The sequence below is a fragment of the Talpa occidentalis genome, unplaced genomic scaffold (assembly GCF_014898055.3).
Source record: "Talpa occidentalis isolate TD23 unplaced genomic scaffold, MPIMG_talOcc4v2.1 talOcc4.12, whole genome shotgun sequence".
NCBI lineage: Eukaryota > Metazoa > Chordata > Mammalia > Eulipotyphla > Talpidae > Talpa > Talpa occidentalis.
In genome coordinates, this window is record NW_023601212.1 from 4,890,387 (window position 1) to 4,909,601 (window position 19,215).

The window sequence follows — 19,215 nt, forward strand, 5'->3', positions numbered from 1 at the left end:
AGCCTCCTTACTCTTGCCCACCAGCGGCCTCTGTGCTCTGCTGTTTCTCCCCTCTAGAAAACCCTTCCCTCCACTGTTTTCCTAAGCATCACTTGCCACCCAAACTAAACCACATCTTTTGGCTCCATTCTAATCAGAAACCCTCTCTCTCCAGGTGTCAATGCCAAAGGCAGCCACCACCAACCCCGGGAGGGCCGGGGGCTTGGAAACACGTCAGCTGTGCATGGCCAATACCTCCAAAATGACAGGTTCATTTAAAAAATTCCAATCATCTCGGTGATGACAAAAGCACAAAGGCAGCAGAATGTCCTCAGTATGATGCTTTCATTCTCCCCTAGTCTTTAAAAACAACTTTGGGGGAAAAAAATAATAAATATAAGCAAAAAGCTCAAACAGCTCATGGTACCAGTTTCTCCTCTTTTATTTCTATTCAATCCCCCCATGCACATGTTAGAATTTTCCATTTTCTGAAGAAACTCCAGTGACATAGGCACAAAGGAATTTAATGTATCCATATTCTGCTGTGTTATCTAGAGAACATCATGATTTCCAGGTGCTTCAGCTCGGAACGTGTCTAGAACCACCGATGGGATGACTCACCTAGTGGGGGGGCCTGCCTTGTGACATCTGCTGGCTGGGCTGTCTTGAATGGATGATTTGCTCCTGCCTCTTAACTCCCCAGCCAAGCCAAGAGCTTCTGAGGGGCAAGAATGGTGTCCCAGACTTTGCCAAGGAGAGGACTGGATTGACCCGATGCTAGGTGGCCCAAATTTCCATGAAACCAACCTCTATGCCCCCCTCAGGTTTACAGGGTGCACAGCCAAGGATAGAGGTCAGATATTTTTTTCTCTGTAAGAGCCACAGAGTCTCTTTCGCAATTACTCCCAGCACGAAAGCAGCCACGGGCAACACGTGAGTGCATGAGGCTGACTGTCCCAGCGAAACTCAAAGCAGAGGAGCTGAAATGTCCATTGCCTACCATTTCACCTCTCAAAAAACATTATTTAGATTTTTTGACCAAATCATCTTAAAATGTAATGGACCATTCAAAAACCACCGGGGTCTGGCATGGGCCCGAGGGCTATGGCCTGCTCCCCTGGGGCTCAGGGTCTTCCATGAGACAAGCCTGAGGTCAAACTATTTTCCAGCAACATCTACTAGAGTAAGTTTCTTAGTGACCACCCAGGCCCCAGTGTCCTCTTCTGTCAAATGGGAGTGACACACCCTCACGGGCTGGGGCAAGGCTTCTGGGAGGCGGCGCTTGTCCGGTTCTCAGCACATAATAAGTGCTCAATAAACGCTGGTGCTGATGAGTGGCTGATGGGGTCACTGTCACGCTACAGGACAGGTGCTGGGACACAGCAAGGACTGCCTCAGCCCTGTTTTCCAGAGAATGTGGTCTCATGGAAGAGGAAGCTGCTACAGGTGGAGAAGGCTGTGGCCTTAATGACCCCTCAAGCAGGGTGTCGTCAAGGGACAGACCTCAGCCCGCTTCCTCCCAGAGGTGGGGTGGAACTTGTAACCTGCCCCACACCCAGACGCACTCAGCCACAGAGTCAGTGTCCACATCTGCCGCTCGTCGGTCTGCCTGGAGGAGGCAGAGCTGCTCCCTCCCTGGGTCTATGAGGGGAAAGGTCGTCACCCCCCACCCCAGCCCACCCTGCCCATGCACACAGCCGTGCCCCCTGCCCATCCCGGGCTCTTGGGGTTTTGCTTCTTCTGGCATCTGTATCCCAAATCCACAGACAAGTTGATGGGATGAAGCGTCTCAAGTCACACACCGTAATTTCCCCCTTTATCTACCATTAACTACTGAGGACCTTCCTTTACTCTGCAAAAGCATCATTGTTTGGGGGGTGAGGGGAGGAGGGACTTGTAGAGACTCTCGCACTGGTTGCTCTGAGGACATCCCAAAGGTGATCCCACACGCTGATGTCCTGGGAGGAATCAAGTCTGCAGAGATGGGAAGCAGAGCAGGAGGTGCCACTGGCTGGGGCGCTGGGGGCGCAAGGGGCGCAGTGGGCACAGGGGGCGCAGGCAGGGAGTTAGTGTTGAGTGGGAGAGAGTTTCTGTTTGGGAAGGTGAGAAAGTTCTGGAGGTGGACTGCAGTGACACTGGACAGCGCTGAGAGCATACATAGTGCCTCTGAGGGTCTCTTAAGATGAAGGTGGTAACTTTTATGTTACGTGTATTTTGACCTTTAACCAACATAAAAGAAAATTTAAAAAAAAAAAAAAAAAAAAAAAAACAGAGCTGAGTTGTAGTCAACACAGGGACACCAGTTCAAAGAACAATCATTTCTTAGCATCTGTTACCGGGAAGGACAAGGGGACCCCGCCACGACAAGCCAGGAGAGTGACATCAATGCTGGACGCCGGGACCCCAGAACCTGGCGGGTGGAGGTCTCAGCCAAACATGCAGAGCTCTGCCCCCCCCCCACCCCGGGGTCGGCCCCCACAGCTGGAAAAACAAGCCCCACTCTCCAGAGCAAGAGATTAAAAAAAAAAAATCTGCTCGAAACATCAGGGACATTTTTACAGATGCTATCCCTCTGGATACTGTGATGAAACCAATATAGGACTAGAGGCACAGAGCAACAACGTCATACAGCCCCAGATTCCCGAGCCTGGACATCTCAAACGAGCACCTAAATTTGGAGAACTCAGCACCGGAACAAGAAAGGGTTGACTGTTTTACCGTTCCCCAGTAGAAGCAGCTTGCCCCCCTGCTCCCCCCACCCCAAACCCAGCACACATGCTTTTATGGTGCCTCAGACTTGGTGCAAATCCCAGCCGTCTTTTATTAAGCCAGGCGGACCTCGAGTCAGCTATGACGGGGCAGATGCCTGCATTGTGAGGCCCTATGTGGTTACTTGGGGTAACGGACATCCCTTTGAATCACACACGCAAATAGACCCCAAACGCCTTGAAAGAATGCTTTTTAAAAATGAAAATCATCAAAATCAAAATAGAAAATATGAGAGAAACATTCATTTTATGAACAGAGAGGGCTCCCGAAGTGTGAAATAAGATAGGAGACACGTGAAGATCCCACTATGCGCCCCACAAACCTTCCAAGCACCTCTGGCAACTGAGCCTTTTCACCCCTGAACAGACACGTCTGAGGACACCACTGGCAGGGGGCAGCAGCCTCCATCTATGAAAACCATACAGAGATTAATATTTCACAAGTCACTAAGGCACTAAACGATAAATGGACAAGGCAGGAGAACAGGAAGAGAAAACCCAAATGATGAACATGTTTTAAAAGGTTCAACGCTGACAGCAACGAGAGACAAAAAAAGAAGCAGGGACAACACACAAGCAGCCCCCAAGGAAAGTACCAAATGCTTCTCAAATAATACTCCATCCTGGCCAGGGCGTCCACAGCCCCGCAGAGCCCCTTGACAATTGCTATCAAGAATCTGGGCCCAGACATTTCACTTCTGGAAAGTAAAACCTAAAGAAACAGACGTTCCATAAAGCTTTGACCCCAAAATGTTCACCCTCCTGTGAAAACTGGAAATAATCAAAATACCCAACCATGGAGAAGTCCAGTAATGAAGGCCCTGCAGAGCCACTAACTGGAAGCAGGCTCAATAAACGGCTCTCAGCAGTGGACACTGCGGGTTAAGGATGCCATCTTGCTTCTCCTCTACACAAGTCTTTTTCCAAAGACTCACCACGAGCAACCTTACTTGTATAACCAGATAAGAAATGCACCTGTTTTTCTACAGGAAATGAATTTGTTTTTCTACAACAAAGTCCATGTCTTCCACTACCATGCCTGGACACAGCAAAAGGACAGTTAAGTCCAGCACCGGAGCTGGCAAAGCCCAGGCCACCCTGGGTTTTGTCAATAAAGCTCTATTGGAAACATGGCCCCGCCCACTCGCTCTGTGATGCTGGTGGCTGCTCTCCTGTCCTATTGGCTGTGTGGCCGCCAAGTCTGCGCTATTAACACTGAATGTGTGCAGGGAGGCCACCCCAGCGCAGTGACCTCCAGCTTCTCACTAATGAACAAGCTTTCGGAACAAGGAGTGAGAACCGGCTTAGAACCCTGCACGCGGGTTTACCTTTCTGGCAATGGCTGTGTGTCCAGCACCGCTCCACGAACTGCCCGTTGATGACGGTGGCAGGGCAGTTGGTCTTGCCCTTCGCAGTGCCTGGGCAGATGTCGCCACACTCCTCGTTGTCGTCTTTGTTGAGCACAATGTAATTATCCTCCACGGAGTCCAGGATGCGGGACCAGTCGATGGTGGCCAGGTAGCAGAGCTCATTGTTCTTCTCTATTCGGACGGAGCCCCGGGTGATGTTCATGAGGTTGTACAGGCCAAGCTCCTTGAGGTGGACCATCTCGAAGACGACCAGCGCGTAGTTGAAGAAGAGGCGCGAGCCCCGGATGACAGTGAGGTTCGGGAACAGGTCCTTCAGGCTCTCCAGCCCATAGACCCGGAAGAGCAGCAGGTAATCAGTGATCATGATGAGTTTGGGGAAACTGAGGTCTCGGAAATCCTCGGGCTTTGTTTTGAACATCAACAGTATCTGCAAATGTCCTTCAATGACAGAGCAGTTTGCCAGCTCGTGAAGTCTCGTGAGGTTGTTCCGAATATCCATGCCGGGACACACTGGGGGAGACAGCAGAAAGCGGGACGGGTGAGAAGCACGACATGGAAGGGGCAGGGAATTGCTGCAGGGACAGGTCCAGGGGTGCGACACACATCCCACCCTCGAAGGGCCCTGTCCGTGGCATCATTCTCTTTTATTCACCCTGAAATCCTTAATCGTTTTTGAGAATGGGGCCCCACGTTTTCACTCGGCACTTGGCTCCATAAATTCTACAGCCAGCCCTGATTAGTGCCATTCTCTGTAAAATGTCTGTGCCTAAGTAATTACTTTCAAAAGGCAAAGAAAATAATTCCTTTGGCAGTACCTATTAGAAGCCTTAAAATCATCACATCAGATATGACGCAATGGAGACAGTGGGATTACAGGGGGTTGAGTCATGCGGCAGGTGCAGCGAGGAGGGGGCACTGCCCGTGAGGAGGCAACACTGGAGAGCTCCAGGAAATGGATTTAGGAGGATAAAGGTGCCCACAGCAGAAATGTGGTGAGGACTGCTGGATGGGTTTTGTCGGGTCTCCCACCTCGGGTCCCCTCTTCCTCCCTCGAGCCCCTTCCAGGCAGTCAGCCAAAGCTCAATTACCTTTACCGGGTGTGGCAAGGCTTTCCCAGAGAGCTGGCACCAACACCCCCACATGCCCATTCTCCCAAAGGTGGACCTTCCACACTCCAACCCCCCCCCCCCCGGGCTCCCTACCATCCTGCACCTCCCTCAGGGTTCTACCCTAAGTCAGCCTGCCACTCCCTACAATGGGACCCAGCAAGGGTGAGTGACATCAGGCAGACACTTTAGCCACGCCCAGCAGTGTGTACACAGGTAAAGTTATCTATTTTGTTGTTGCTTATTTCTCCCAAACGTGTCACAGTCATCTCCAGACTCTGTGCCTCAGCTCCCTAGACTGGTGCAAAGGCATGCTTTATAAGAACTCAGGTAGTCAATACTCTCAGCCTGGTGGTCAGTCTCCCGAGTCTGCACTCTGCTGCCGTGGCTGGAGAGCAGCAGAGACAATGGTGCATCAGTGCACGGAGCTGTGTCCCAATAAAACTTTATTTACAAAAGTAGCCTTAGGGGCCTCCCTGGTGAATGCAAGGGGTTAATTAAGCACAGCACTATGAAGCTGTCCACAGCCTCTGTAGCATGAGTTTGGTTCCCAGCCAGGGAGCTGACCCACATGGCGCAGCAGACCTCTCCTGTCTCGCCTGCTGCTCCCCTCAGCAGTGTATTTCATCAGTCTGCCTCTTCTGTTCCCTGCTCTGTCTCTGGTAAATCCGCTCACCCTCCCGCGCCTCTGGCCTATACCCTGGTTCTTGTATAAATAAAATAAATCTTAAAAAAAAAAAAAAAGTAGCAGTGGACCAGCGTCCTGCCCTCAGGCTGTAGCTTGGCGACACTTGACCTCGTGCAAGGCTGCCCCACAGTATTCCCCATGATGATGGGAATGTTCTAGATTTGCACTGTCCACTCTGGAGACCACCAGCCACATGTGGCTCTCAAGCTCTTGCGAAGTGGCTAAGACTGAGGAACTGAATCTTTCATCTTACTCTGGTTCGTGGTGAGTGGAAACAGGTACACACGGCACGTGGCAGGGGACAGGGTGGCACTAGCCCCAGTGACTGCAAACCTCTGTCTTAGCTCCCCATTTCTAAACCCAGCTCCTCATACTTCAAGTCCCCGGCCAGAGGGGTGGGGAGGAGTCAATACAAAATGGGGGAGCACTGTGGATGGTGGTGGGCCAGGGGTGCTTTGGTGGCAGGAGCACTATGGGAACAATGATGTCAACCAACGTAACCTCAATATAAGTAGATTAATTAAGTAAGTAATTAATTAATCAATGGTACCATTTTAAAAAATCCAGTTCAGATCCAGGCTGCCTCTAGGCAAACTTCTCTCGTCTCCTTTCCTCCATACACCTATTTGGACCTTTATCTTCTCCTGTGCCCCTTACGCTCAAGTTGACATTCACTAGAATCGAACTGTTTAGACAGTTTCTTCTCATCGACACACACACACACCCACATCCCTCAGCATCTGGAAGAGGAGGCTCAGTATACAGCCCCTACTTCTTTTATTCTAAGACATGAAACCAACATCTTGGAGGCAAACAGACTGTGCTAAAGAATAGTAGTAAATCCTCTTAAAAATCCACCCTGAGAACTACCTGCTAACGACTCACAAATTAGGAAAAAACCAGAAAGCAAACAAATGGTGGAAAAGCCATCGGCCTTGTTCCTACATATACGGGCTGAATATCTCTGATGAAAAGCTAGCATCTGAGACATGAAGGAGTGAATGGTAAAACTGTCACTTTCCCGTCCCGCCTGGAATGGCACCATTGCTGCAGGTGACGGGGGTGTGTGGGGTCTGGGGCAGCACTATCCAATAAAATAGAATATCACCCCTATATAGCATCTTAATTTTTCTTTAACAAAGGTGAAAAGGGGAAAAAAGAAACAAGTGAATCAAGTCTATTTTATTTAATCCAGCATATCCCAAAACTTCATTTGAGAACATAAGCAATACTGAAAAAGATACTCTACAGGAATTTTTTCACACTGTGCCTCCAAAACGTGGTTTCACACTTAGGGCATGACTGAGAGGCTAACTTTTCATCAGAAATATTCAGCCTGTAGATGTAGCGCTCGTGAAATGTACCCCTGAAACTTTATCGATGAAACTTGACTAGAAAAGAAATGATTCCAGACATACCAAAGGGTTTTCCAGCAACAGAAAGGAGTCTTCTTTTCTGTACATCTAAAAGAGCTAAGTGAAAAGCTGTACATCTGCACCTAAATGAGTTAAAGTTAAATGAAAGTAAAAGTTCAGTCACCCTGGCCACAATTTGACAAGCCCCCTGGAGACAACAGGTGCTACGCAGGCCAGCACAGGTAACAGGATGCTTCTGGCAAAGCAGAATGTTCTGTCAGACAAGTGCTGGTCCAGACTTTCCTGCCCAGCCAGTGGAATCTGAGAATTTTCATGGCGAGGAGAATGATGGCAGGTCTGCCTCGCCAAGAGTCCCGTCCCCTGGTTTTCTCTCCGAGGGGCACCGACAGGAAGTCTGGGTACACGGGACATTCTTTCCGCTTCCAGTGACGAGTGTCCCCGTTCCTAATCGCAACATTCTTCAAATACACCCTGATGACCTGCTTTGGGGACCACATGCTCCCCTCTGCATTTTTTCCAGGTTAAGCACTACTTCCTCCTAAATCCAGAGGTCCTGTGCCAACAAGGGGTCAGGGGCCTGACCGTCACCTATCCCAGCTTTAGGGAGGACTAGAAACCTGCCCCAGCACCCACGCCTGCCACTGGGAACCCTGGGCCACGTCCTCAGTCTCTGTGCACCTGCTTCCTCACTTGTAATCGGGCATCACGTGGCCCGAGCTCCAAAGCACAGGTAGCCGGGGTCTGGCCACCACATCAGCACTTCACGCTGACGACCATGGAACCCCTTCCTTCAGATTTACTACCTTCAGAAATGACAACTTACTCACTCCGGGTAACCGGACACCGTTAAGGTTCTCTATGGCTGGAAAAGCTGTGGAAGACAGCAGCAGATCTGGGCCCTAACTCAACCTCTGGAGCCAAAGAGTCAGCCTTGTGAAAATGACTACTTTCAATCCATGTCTGCTGGGCACACCAGTGTGCCAGGCACCATGCTGGGTAAGGGAAGTATCAGGATAGATAAGGGAGATGTTACTGCAACAGAGGGGACAGACATGCCGACTGGTTGCTGTGTGACTTCAAGCAAATGACTTCACCTCTTTGGACTTGCACTTGGTGGGTGTCGCCGGGGTGGGAGAGCAGGTGCACAGGTGGCGATGGTAGTAAGGATGAATGTCACGGGGAAGCCATCTCTGAGGAGATCTGAGGGCCTTCAGGAGGCCCCGGAGGCCTGTGCAGACTGTGTGGGGTTGGAGGGTAAGACATGAAACCACCACGGAGAAGGACAAGGGGCAATTTCACAAATGCAGCTCCCTTGGACCTGAGGGGCCTAGTCTGCAGTAGGTTGGCACATGCGCTGTGAATGCGTGGTCATTCAACCCAGCACTGTCCACACAGCCCAGACCTGAGCCAACAGAGTTGTGCAGCAGAGGGGCTGGCTCAGTGGATCATGGCCTGGCTGCACGATGCCACGGGTCTCAAGCCCGGACACATGTGATGTGTGAGATGCTCAGGCTCCCCCAGGCTCCAGATCAGAAGTTCTGGGTGCAGGGCCCAGGAATCTGCATTTTACCACATCCTCCAGGTGATCGGATACATTCTCCAGCAGGGGTTAGAAAACTGCTACAGCCAGATAGTAAATATTTTCCATTTGTGGATGATATAATCTGGGTCTCAACTACTCAGCTCTATCTTTGTAGCACTAAAACCATGACAACTGGCATAGTCGTGCGCCAATAAAACCTTATTTAGAGACACTCAAATTCAAATTTCATCTAATTTTCCTCTGTCGTGAAGTAACGGTAGTTTTTGCTCAACCATTTTAAGATGTAAACACCATTCTCAGCTCAGGAACCACACAAATGCTGGTGTCCTGCCAGATTGGACCCCCTAGTCTGCCAATCTCTGATGGGATGGAATAGTATGCAACTGTGAAAAGGAGCGAGAAAGCTCCTTACAGATGATATGGAAAGCTATCTGGGATATTCTGTTAAGAACAGAGCAAGAAGACCAGACTGTGTGATATACTATCACTTATGTAAAAACGGGGGGTGAGGGGGAGGGAATAGATATACCTATTATCTTCTATAGGCAAACATTGTTTTCCAGGAAGGTAAACACACACACACATAAATTATCACACCGGTTGTTTTCAGTGAGTAGAAATAGGCAGCCAGGGGTCAAGAAGGGAAAAACAATTTCACTACCAGTGCCCCTCACACCTGTGAATTTTGGCTCTGAGACTTGATCTTATAATCAAAAAGTCACCCATAAATTAAATGGGAATAAAAATGAATAAAAAGCAAGGAAGTGAGGCTTGAACAAACCAAGCACTGGCAAGGAGCCATGGGAGATGTGGAAATCAAAGAAAATCCTGGGAAAGATGTAACTGAAGATGCTTCCAATAGCTTCTGTCTGCTTGGGTGGGGATGTCTTACCCCTTGGTGTCCAAACGCCACCTTTTCCCACACGGCTAGCAGATGCAGTTTTGGAAAGTACCTGCCTTGCACGGAGGCACTGGAGAGCCCAAGGCAGGGCTGCTGCATCAACCAGGTGAGGCACAGCAGCAGAAAGCCGAAAGAAAACTCACACACGAAATCAGACCGTAATTCTCACCAGTTTACCTGGGACTCATGTCCAGTCTACATTTTGAAACACAGAACAGCAAATCATGCTCAGCTGGAAATTCTGAAGCTCAAACTCTGAGAGTCACTCCCAGCACCAACAGAACACGGGGGCCCCCTCTGTGAAACTCCAGCCAGGCCCCCTGCCGTGTCCTGGACTTTCCCAGGGGTAACAGATGAAAACAGCCCAAAGGGATACGTGCCAACAAGGGATTGTACATGGGCACCAATAAGCCAAATCCACACATTTCAGACCACGGTGATAGGAAACCACCCACAGACACTTCTAATTATTTTCAGTAACCATGTCCTGCAAATTCCCCTGGAACACCGACTTAGCAAGACCTGGGGCACGCAGGGTGGGTTCCTGCAAACCGCTGGCCACAGCGCTTCCATCCATCCATCAGTACATCATTTTGCTTTGTCACGTTTCTCTGAGAGATCACCCTCTGCAATGTAGCTTGTTTCATTCACGGTGAGCCAGTCAACAGCACCCAGCACCCAGTCCACACTGGGCAGCACTGGCCCAACTCCTGCGTGTTCTCTGCGAGGCCTGGTGCAGCCTCCTTGCTCTCAGGCCTGGCGTGCGCCAGAGCAGCACTTCGCACTGGGAGAGGGGTCGTTTTAAACAGCAAAGTCAAAAAGAAAAAAATGCAAAAAAAAATAAATAAATAAAACAAAACACAGCACCAAATATAACCACAAAAAGGACACTTGTTTAGTCCTCCAGGGCTGTGTGAATCCACAGTGGGGGTGCGGAGTCAAGAAGGCTGGGATGGGGGCGGAAGGGAAAGGTGATTGAGATTGTTCTCTGCTCTGGGCATGTGTGGAAATGACCACCTTTGTGTATTTGGGGGTTCCAATAACCTCTCGCAACTAGGGAAATTCAGAAATATGGGATCTGTAAATACTGGGGATCTAATGAGTATTTAAGTTTAAATGTTCGATATGAAGAATATTAATCCAATTATAAGATATCTGTAAAGTCTAGAGAAAGCTACAGAGATGGAGAACAGTTCGGGGTGGGGAACGGTATAAAGATAAAGGGGTCCTTGGAGTGTCTGCAGGATGGAAGGGACTGTCCTGTATCTTCAGTGTGTGGGTGGGCACACATCCCTGTGCATGGGCCAAAACTGTACCCCCAAAAGTGAATTTCGCTGTGTAATTTTTTAATGTAAAAATTTAAAGAAATACAGGCCAAACTGACAGCGCAGTCGCCTCCCAGAACAGAGAGGGCAGGGCTTTTGAGACAAAGTATTGAAGGAGGACTTTGTTTCTCCTCTAAACGTTTGTAACTTTTTTTGTGATGGGCATATATCACTTGTTATTTTAACTTAAAAACCATAAATACGGTCCAATTAAAAAGCATCAACCAAGCCAGCCCCGCTGTATTCTCAACAGAAATTAACACAAGGGGTATCGAGAGGAAATCTCACAGCCGTCACACTTTTTTTGGGTTCTAGAGTTAGAGCCAGTGGCATGGATCCTCATTCACTGCCAAGACGGCTGTTAACGTAAGTGAATGCTAAGATGGCCCACACGCAGCTAATGAGGGAGTGTCACTGGTATTTTCCCACCACTGGAACCCACCTATTCGGTGCAGCAAATGGTATAAAGTGTCTTTCATACAGTTCCTCTGTCAAGGGGAACTTGCAGCACCCCTGGGTGCTTCACTTAACCGGACTCGTGCACATTGCACCACGGGCCACACAGCTATTGGGCATGTCACCGCGCTGCTCCAGGAGTTTGTCTAAGTCAGGAGCCAGCAAACTTTCCCTGTCAAGGACCAAAGTGTAAATATTTTTGTGAGCCCTGGGATCACAAGGCTCGACTCTGCCCTGACAGCACAAAGGCAGCCGCAGATGATGCGTAAACAAATGAGAGTGACCCGTGCCAATAAAACTTTATTTACAAAAGCAGGTGCCATTTGCCCTCAAGGTGAGGTTTTCTGGCCCCTGTTCTAGATGAAGGAGTTTGACTATATGTAAATTAAAGTGGGCAGAGAAAGGCCTGGAGCAGGGATTGGTCCTCCGTGAAGAAAGGGCTGGTATTACAGCACACAGGAAGGCCAGGTGCGGGTGAAACCTGGCTGGAAGACTTGCTTCCCAGTGGGAGGGAGCGGGCAGTGGCAAGCCCCAGAGGTCAGCTGGGGAAAGGCTGCAGGAGACACGCTGCGAGGTGAAGGAGCACCTCTGAGCCGTCACAAGACAAACGCTGTGGGCAGGGCAGTGGGTGAAAGGTGTCTGCCAGGGGAGGCTTGATGGAAGCAGGCCTGAGGTGGGTGGTGGGCGACAGCTTCAGGGGTGGGCTTCAGGGGAGTAGTATGCATTCACCGGCAGAAAAGGGAAAAGCTCTTGGGTGGATGGAGGTCCCCAAACAAAGTGCGGAGAGAGCAGGGACACCGATGGGGCCCATAGACTTTTTAGGTTGCCATGGAGAGGGGGGTGCTACGGCATCTAGTGGGTAGAGACCAGGGGTGCTGCTCACACAACTCAAAATTCACAGGACGGGCCCCCCCCAACCCAATACTTATCCAAGCCCCAATGTCAAGAGAGCTGATGTTGAGAGGCTCCGCTCTGACCAATTTAAGAGTGGAAGTCTTAAATGATGGGGTGTGGCGAGGTGGGCCCCCCAAGACTTCTGCAAGTGAGTGGGGCAGGGACCGGGGCCGCAGGGGAGAAGCAAAGATCAGGAGTATCCTGGGGAGATATGGAGCAGGCAGGAGTTCTGCTCTGAGGACCACAGTATACACCAGAACCCCCCAACACACACACATACACACACACGCACACACACACGAGAAGTTTCTCACGCTGCCCCCAAGAACCCGGGGAATACAGAAGCAAGCAGTGCACACTTCAATTAGTGACTGACTGGACTCCCCCAAGGCGCTGTGGGTTTTCACTTTAATTACTCCCACATCACCTTCATTCTGACTCTGCAGTGCCCACGGGTGATCCCTGGCCAGGCCAGCCGGCGCAGGGTGCAGGAGCTGGCCTTGCCCAGCTCTGGGAAGTGGCAACAGGCAATGAGCCGGAGAATGAATTGGGGTGGTGCACCCCACCTGACACTTCCTAGAAAGAGTCCCCTATTCCCTAACAATATCACGGACTTGCCTCCACTGCCCCAACCGATGCCACAATAATGTGTGAAAAGGCCTGCTCCTCCCCAACCCTGCCCTATCTATTTGACAGGCTCCTGTTTCCCATCCTCAGGGCAGGGGTGGGAGGCTCAGGGTCTAGCCAGCACACTGAAGTCAGGGTCTCGGAAATCCTCAGCTCCATAACCAAGTCCCATTTTCTCACCTGCAACAACGGGCTGTAACGCCCGCCAGGGCTGTGGTGAGGACTGCCTGAGACGCACACAGAGCACAGGGAGCAGCGCCCACCTCACATTTGCTCTTGTTATTGTTCGTCAGGTATTAGCTGGGGATAACAAAGCCGTGTCTGGAGTAGGAAACGCATATTTACCAAGCACCCACTGTCTACCAGGCATTGTTCTAGGCTCTGAAAATGCAGCCGTGAGTGGATGAAACAGAAGCCTCTGCCCTCGTGGAGACTAAACATGTGGCGCCCAAACATGTAAAAAGGGTAAAACCACCTACTGGCCCCAGAAAGCCCAGGCAGCGTCCACAACCACCAAAGCCACGAGGAGAAGATAGGGGAGCCACAAGTGCCCCCCACACGCACGGCTGGCCTCGGTCTAACACTCGTTTTGGATTTTCCTAACAAGAACCTTCAGTGAGCGCCCACTGTATACTAGGCACTAGGGGTCTTCAAGGCACTGCCCGATTCGAGAGTCCCTCAGCAAACTGGGCTTGTCAACTCCAGAGCCTGTGTGTCTGCCCCGTCCCCCTCCGGCCCCCTCCTCATAGTAACTGACTTCCTTTTATGGAGAAATCTGAAGTAACTCGAGATATTTTTAAGGCAGGGCCTCAGACATCTTGGTGGGAAACTCCTGCTGTATTCTCTTAGAGGGTCTTCAGTCCTTGTCCCAACCGGGGAGCCGGCTCCCAAGCCCTGGAAGGCTCCACGGTTGGGGTTGTGCCTGTCTGAGACCCAGGCGGGAGGGTCCGCCTCTAGGAGCCTCTCCCGCAGGCCCAGGGCTGCCAGGTAAACAGGGCCCAGAGCAGACGGGTGGGAGCGGCGGGGAGAGGGGGCCTGTCCGGAGACAGAGGACAGGGACGGCCACCAGGAGCCCGGGGCAGAAACCACAGCTTCCAGTCGTGCCCGGCCCGCGGCAGGGAGCTACGCCTCGCCCGCCGTGGCTGTTCCTACTCCTCGGAGCAGGAGAGGAAGAACCGTATCAGCCTCCAGGGGCCACTGCGAGGGTCCAGAGAGATAAGGGGGCCCGTCCGTGGCGCCCAGTGACACTAACGACAACAGTCGTGATAAAAACCACCAGCACTTGTGCTACTACAGCGCGCGGTTGCCAGGGCGCCAGAGTTGGCCTCCGGACGTCTGGAAACAGAACCCAAAAGCGTAAACATGGAACCTGGAGTCCAGGGTAGCCAAGGGCCCGGGACGAGGTAGGGAACGTGGCGTGGCCGGTTCCACAATCCCCCTCGGCCGGCCGGCAGCGTCACCTCCCTGCAGGGACCCCAGGGGGGCCCCAATCCGTCACCCTAGGCTCCGGTTCCAGCCCGCGCGTCCCGGGGCATCGGGTGGCCGCGGGCCCCGGTGACCCCAGTTCTCGAAGGCGACCGGGGAGCGCGCGAGCCCCGGCGCGCGGGGCCGGCGGGGGCCGGCGGGGTCCGCGGCGCGGGGCGGGCACTGGGGCAAGGTTCCCGGCCGCGCCGGCACGCGGGGCGCGGAGCCGCGCGCCCAGGCGGGCAAAGGCCAAGGTCAGCGGCTGCCGCCCCCCACGCGGCCGGGCCAGGGCCGCGGCCCCCGACCCGCGCCCGCGCGCCCCCGGGGAGGCGCTCGGCGCCCCGGGGCTCCCCTCGGGCCGGCGCCCGCGCCCGCCCGCCCGCCCGCCCCGGGCCCCACTCACCCTCTCCGGGGTACAGGTGGCCCGCGGCGCCCACCAGCAGCGCGGCCACCGCCAGCACCAGCGGCGCCGCCGCCCCCCGCCCGCCCCGGGCGCCCATGGCCGCGGAGCGCGGGGCCGCGGCGATCAGAGCGCGCGGCGCCGGCCCGCCAGGCTCATGCTCGGGCGGCCCCGCGGGCCGGGCGCGTCCTCTGCTCCGGCCGGCCGGGGCCGCAGCCCCCCGGGGCCCCGCGCCCGCCCCGCGCGCTCGGCCTCCGCCGCGGCAGATGGCGCGGGCGGCGCGCCCCGGGCCCGGCCGGCCGCCCGGTCTCGGCCGAGCCCCTCGCTGCGCCGGCTCCCGCTCCCGGGGCGCCGCGATTCGCGGCCGCCGGACAGACGGACGCGGGACGGACGCGCGGCCGCGCGGGCACCTGGGCGGCGCGGCGGCGGGCGCGGGTGCTCGGCCGTAAACAACGCGGCCGTCAGCTGGGCCGCGGGCCGCGGGAAGAGGCGGCGCGGATCCGCCGCGGACGGGACTCGGCGCCGGGGCGGCCGGGCGGGCGGGAGCGAGCGCGGGAGGCGCGGCCCCGCCCCGCCCCGCCCGCCCGGCCCGGCCCGCGCCGGAGGCCCGCGACGGGGGCCCGGTCCGGACCCCGCGGGGCTCCGCGACAGCCCCGCGACCCCCCCCGCGGAGCCCGGGGGCTCCCCGATGCCCGGCCCGGAGACGACCGGTCTTTCCCCTTTCATGCACCGTGGACGGGGGCGTCATTGTGTTTCAGGCAGCGTTCGCCGGTTATTGATCTTGATACTTGGATGTTCGGTGCGCCCCGAAACGTGCCCTCGCCTCCCCTCGTCCTCCCCGGCAGCCCGGGCGCCCCAGATGCCCTGGCCCTGCGCACCCCGCCAGGCCCAGGGGACGGCCGCGTGCTCGCTCGCCCCGTGCGCTCTGGGCGACCCGGCCCGGCCTCGGCGCGGCCCGGGGCTCGGTCAGAGGAGTGACCCCTGGGGCAAGTGCGGCCCAGACGCCCGAGACCCTGCGCGCCGGGCAGGTGACAAACCCGATGTTGTCCAAGCGGACCCCAAGTCCCTAAGGGCTGAGCGCCTAGCGAATGGAGGGTGGCCATGGTCGACTCTCCTGACTGAAGTGGGGTGAGCTCCCCTCACTTCCTGTGTGACCTTGGACTAGTGACCTTGCCTCTCTGGGTCCGCCTCACCTGCGCAATGGACAGGACAGGCCTGCTGGACAGACAAGGGCAGGCGCCGGTGGCACAGCTCTAGGCCCAGGCATCCCGCCCTTCTCTCCTTTATTAGACAAATGTTAGTTAGTTAGCCAGGAGCTGGGCCAAAGCTACTGCAGCCTCCAGGCCTTCACCCTGGCGGTTCCCCCAGCCGGGAAGCTTCCGGTAGGCTCTCCAAAGCCTGGCTCCACCTCTCGGCTCCAATAATCCTTCCCTTTGCAAATGCCCCCTCCCCTCCTCTCTCTGTTGCCTTCCCAGCTATTTTTACAGCACCAGCGTCTGTCTCCACCTGAAGTTCTCAGTTCCTTTCTGGTTATCTTCAGCCCCATATAAAGGGAGGGATCATGTCAATCTTGTCCAGTATTTTACACCCAGTACCTGACATAGCTGTTGTTTCATAAATATTTGTTGAATGAAAGAATCAACATGCAGCAAGTAGTGGGAATTTAGTGAACAAATAAACATAGTCCTCTTCCTTGTGAAACTTCCCCATCTAGTCCAGGAAGGGCCACTAATTAAATAATCCTATGTGTTATGAGGGCGGGTGAGGGGGTAGGGCATGATCCCTTAAAAAAGTGACTTGGAGCTGAAATCTGCAGTGGAGGATGTCAGCTTAGGGGAGCATCAGGGAAGTGGTCCAGGTAGAGGGAACAGCATGTGCTAAGTTGTGTTGTTAAAACAGAACCAGGCACAGTAGCTGAAGCACGGAAAGAGAAGTTGGACTGATGGATGAAACTCCAAGGGGCAGAACCTCAGATACATGTTGTTAAGTCACCCCCAGCCCCATCTCTCTTTATCCTAAAACCAACGGGGAGGCCTTAGAGGGTTTACACAGCAAGGTTGATACAGTCAGATTTTCTCTCCAATAACATCTCATTGTCCACAGGGAGAACAAAAAAGAGGCAGCTACGGTCCCAGCGTATCAAGAACTGTGGGTTTAATAAATATCAGCCCCTTCTTCTTGTGCAAATCTGTCCACAGTAGTGGACTTCCTTCTCACCCATGGGCGCGCCAAAGTCCACGTCAACTCCAGGTGGGCAGCCTGTGCTGCAAAAAGCATGAAAGGAAGCAGGTTGTCTTCTGGAAACTTCTGGATGCAAAGCTTCCAGGATGAACATAAAGCCAGAGGATCATTTCACCACCACTTCCCAAAAACACTTATTACTCCTTTTGTAAATCCCCTCCCCCAAAACCATGTAAAAACAGAAAATCTACTTCTACCTTTTATTAAAATTTAAGAATAGAAGTAGGAAATCGCCATTTGGCCATGTCCAAGTTTACTGATGCAGGCGAATCATCCTGGAATGGACAGTGGGGTGGTGGCACGATATTCTGAATGTATTCAGTTGCATGGTTAAAATGGTAGATCTTATGTATATTTTATCACAATTTTTAAAAAAGGAACACAAAAGACACAGGGGAAATTTAAATGCTTATCACTAAGTCACAGAATCCAGTATAAAAAGACCACGTAGCTTCTACTACATGATACTCTGCAAAAGGCAAAATTACAGAGACAGTAAAAGATCAGAGACGCCAAAGGTTGTCGGGGAGGAGGGGCAGAAGTAGGAGGAGCTCGTGGACATTTTAGAGAAAGGGCATGGAGAAGGAAGCCTCGTTCCTGCCTCTGACATGTTCCAGGTTTTCCAGTTCTGAGCTTGAATTCCACCCCCCTCACCTCCAGTGTTAAGGGGCTGTCCTGACCCAGACACCCCCTGCTGGCTCATCCCTGCTCCTGGTACCTTTCCGCACCTGTCACTTAAGGTTGACCACGTGGTCTCCAGTTCTGAGCCCCGAGGGTGCCTCTGATCACTCATTTCACAAACGTTTACTGGGCATTTATTAGATGCCAAGTTGAAGTATGTGTTTCCTGTCGCTGCTGTAACAAAATACACAAACTTGGGAGCTAAAACAACACATTTATTGTCTTACAGTCCTGGAGGTCAGAAGGATATTGGAGGTATCTTTAGGGCTGCATTCTTTCTGGAGGTTCTGGGAGAAAATCTCTCCTTTGCCTTGTCCAATACTAGGGGCCACCAGTCATCTCCCCTATTTCGAAGCCACCAGGATCAGACCAAGTCTTTCTTATGCTGACATTTCTGTATTTCCCTCTCTCACGCCTCCCTCTTCCACACTTAAAGATCCTTGTGATTCCACTGGGCTCACCCAGATAATCCACACTCATCGCCTCATCTCAAGGTCAGCTGACTAGCAGTGTAAATCCCCCTTTGCCATGTAACCTAAGACATTCACAGATTCAGGGATTAGGACACAGAGGAGTCATTATTCTGCCTAACGCATTGCTGATGTAACCTTAATTAAATCAAACAAGATCTCTGCCCTTGTAGAACTGAAAACAAGTCATCAAGACATGCAGAAGGGAAGCAATAAGAAAGACAATTGCAGATAGCAGTGAGGGCTGAGGACAAAATAAAACAAGATCTGATAAGAGGTAATGCTAATACGACTGGCTGGAGGGTCAAGGGAGAACTGGGGAACACACCCTGGGGTGGGGTGACTGCATACTCAAGAGGGATGAATCTGAGTCCTCCTGTTCCCCACTTTACTGTCATGCTGACACCACTGGTTTGGAAAGAGAAAACACGAAGACTTATAAAAGTGAAACCTTTGATGTATCACTGCTGCCACCATCTCTAATTATAAAGTAGCTCAATGAGAATTAAATCAATAAACATCCTGGAGAAAGGAGATCAGCATCAAGGTAGATGTCCTGGTTATTTTCCAGACAGTCTAACAGGACAGATGTAAGAGCCACAGGTCATTAGTGAAAAGCAGGCATTACAAATTCCACCACCAGTGGTCCGCTCAGATATGAACACAATCAGCCACTAAAGGACAGCCACGGACAAGGAGGTGTTTCCCCAGCTGTTAATAACGCATCCACTCGGGCACTCTGGCAGCTGTTCCAAATGCTGGTGAGTGTGTGGCAGGAAATCTAGAACTTTTAAGGGAACATCTCAAATCTGTCTGGCACTTTTTACCTCCTCGAATTCTTGTAAACCAATTACTATCCAGGAGACTTATAACCTCCCACTGAAGAGCACAGGTAAGTAAGTAGAAGGCTGAGCAAACACTGATTT

The 19,215-nt window shown here is 52.7% G+C and overlaps 1 protein-coding gene across 3 annotated transcripts in view; it reads right to left on the reverse strand.

Moving 5' to 3' along the window:
* The window catches only part of INSR (insulin receptor), a 98,836-nt gene extending 83,815 nt beyond the window's left edge, over window positions 1-15,021 (reverse strand). Inside the window, exons 1-2 of one of the 3 annotated variants that reach the window (XM_037504794.2) lie at window positions 14,901-15,021; window positions 4,076-4,627 (exon numbers count right to left, since the gene is read on the reverse strand). In XM_037504794.2, the coding sequence (XP_037360691.1) occupies window positions 4,076-4,627; window positions 14,901-14,997 (649 nt within the window). In that variant the 5' untranslated portion in view covers window positions 14,998-15,021. Of the gene's footprint in view, window positions 1-4,075; window positions 4,628-4,932; window positions 5,194-14,900 lie in introns of those variants that run through there. The other 2 variants (XM_037504795.2, XM_037504796.2) reach the window with 2 other exon arrangements.
* Window positions 15,022-19,215: the final 4,194 nt, after the last annotated feature.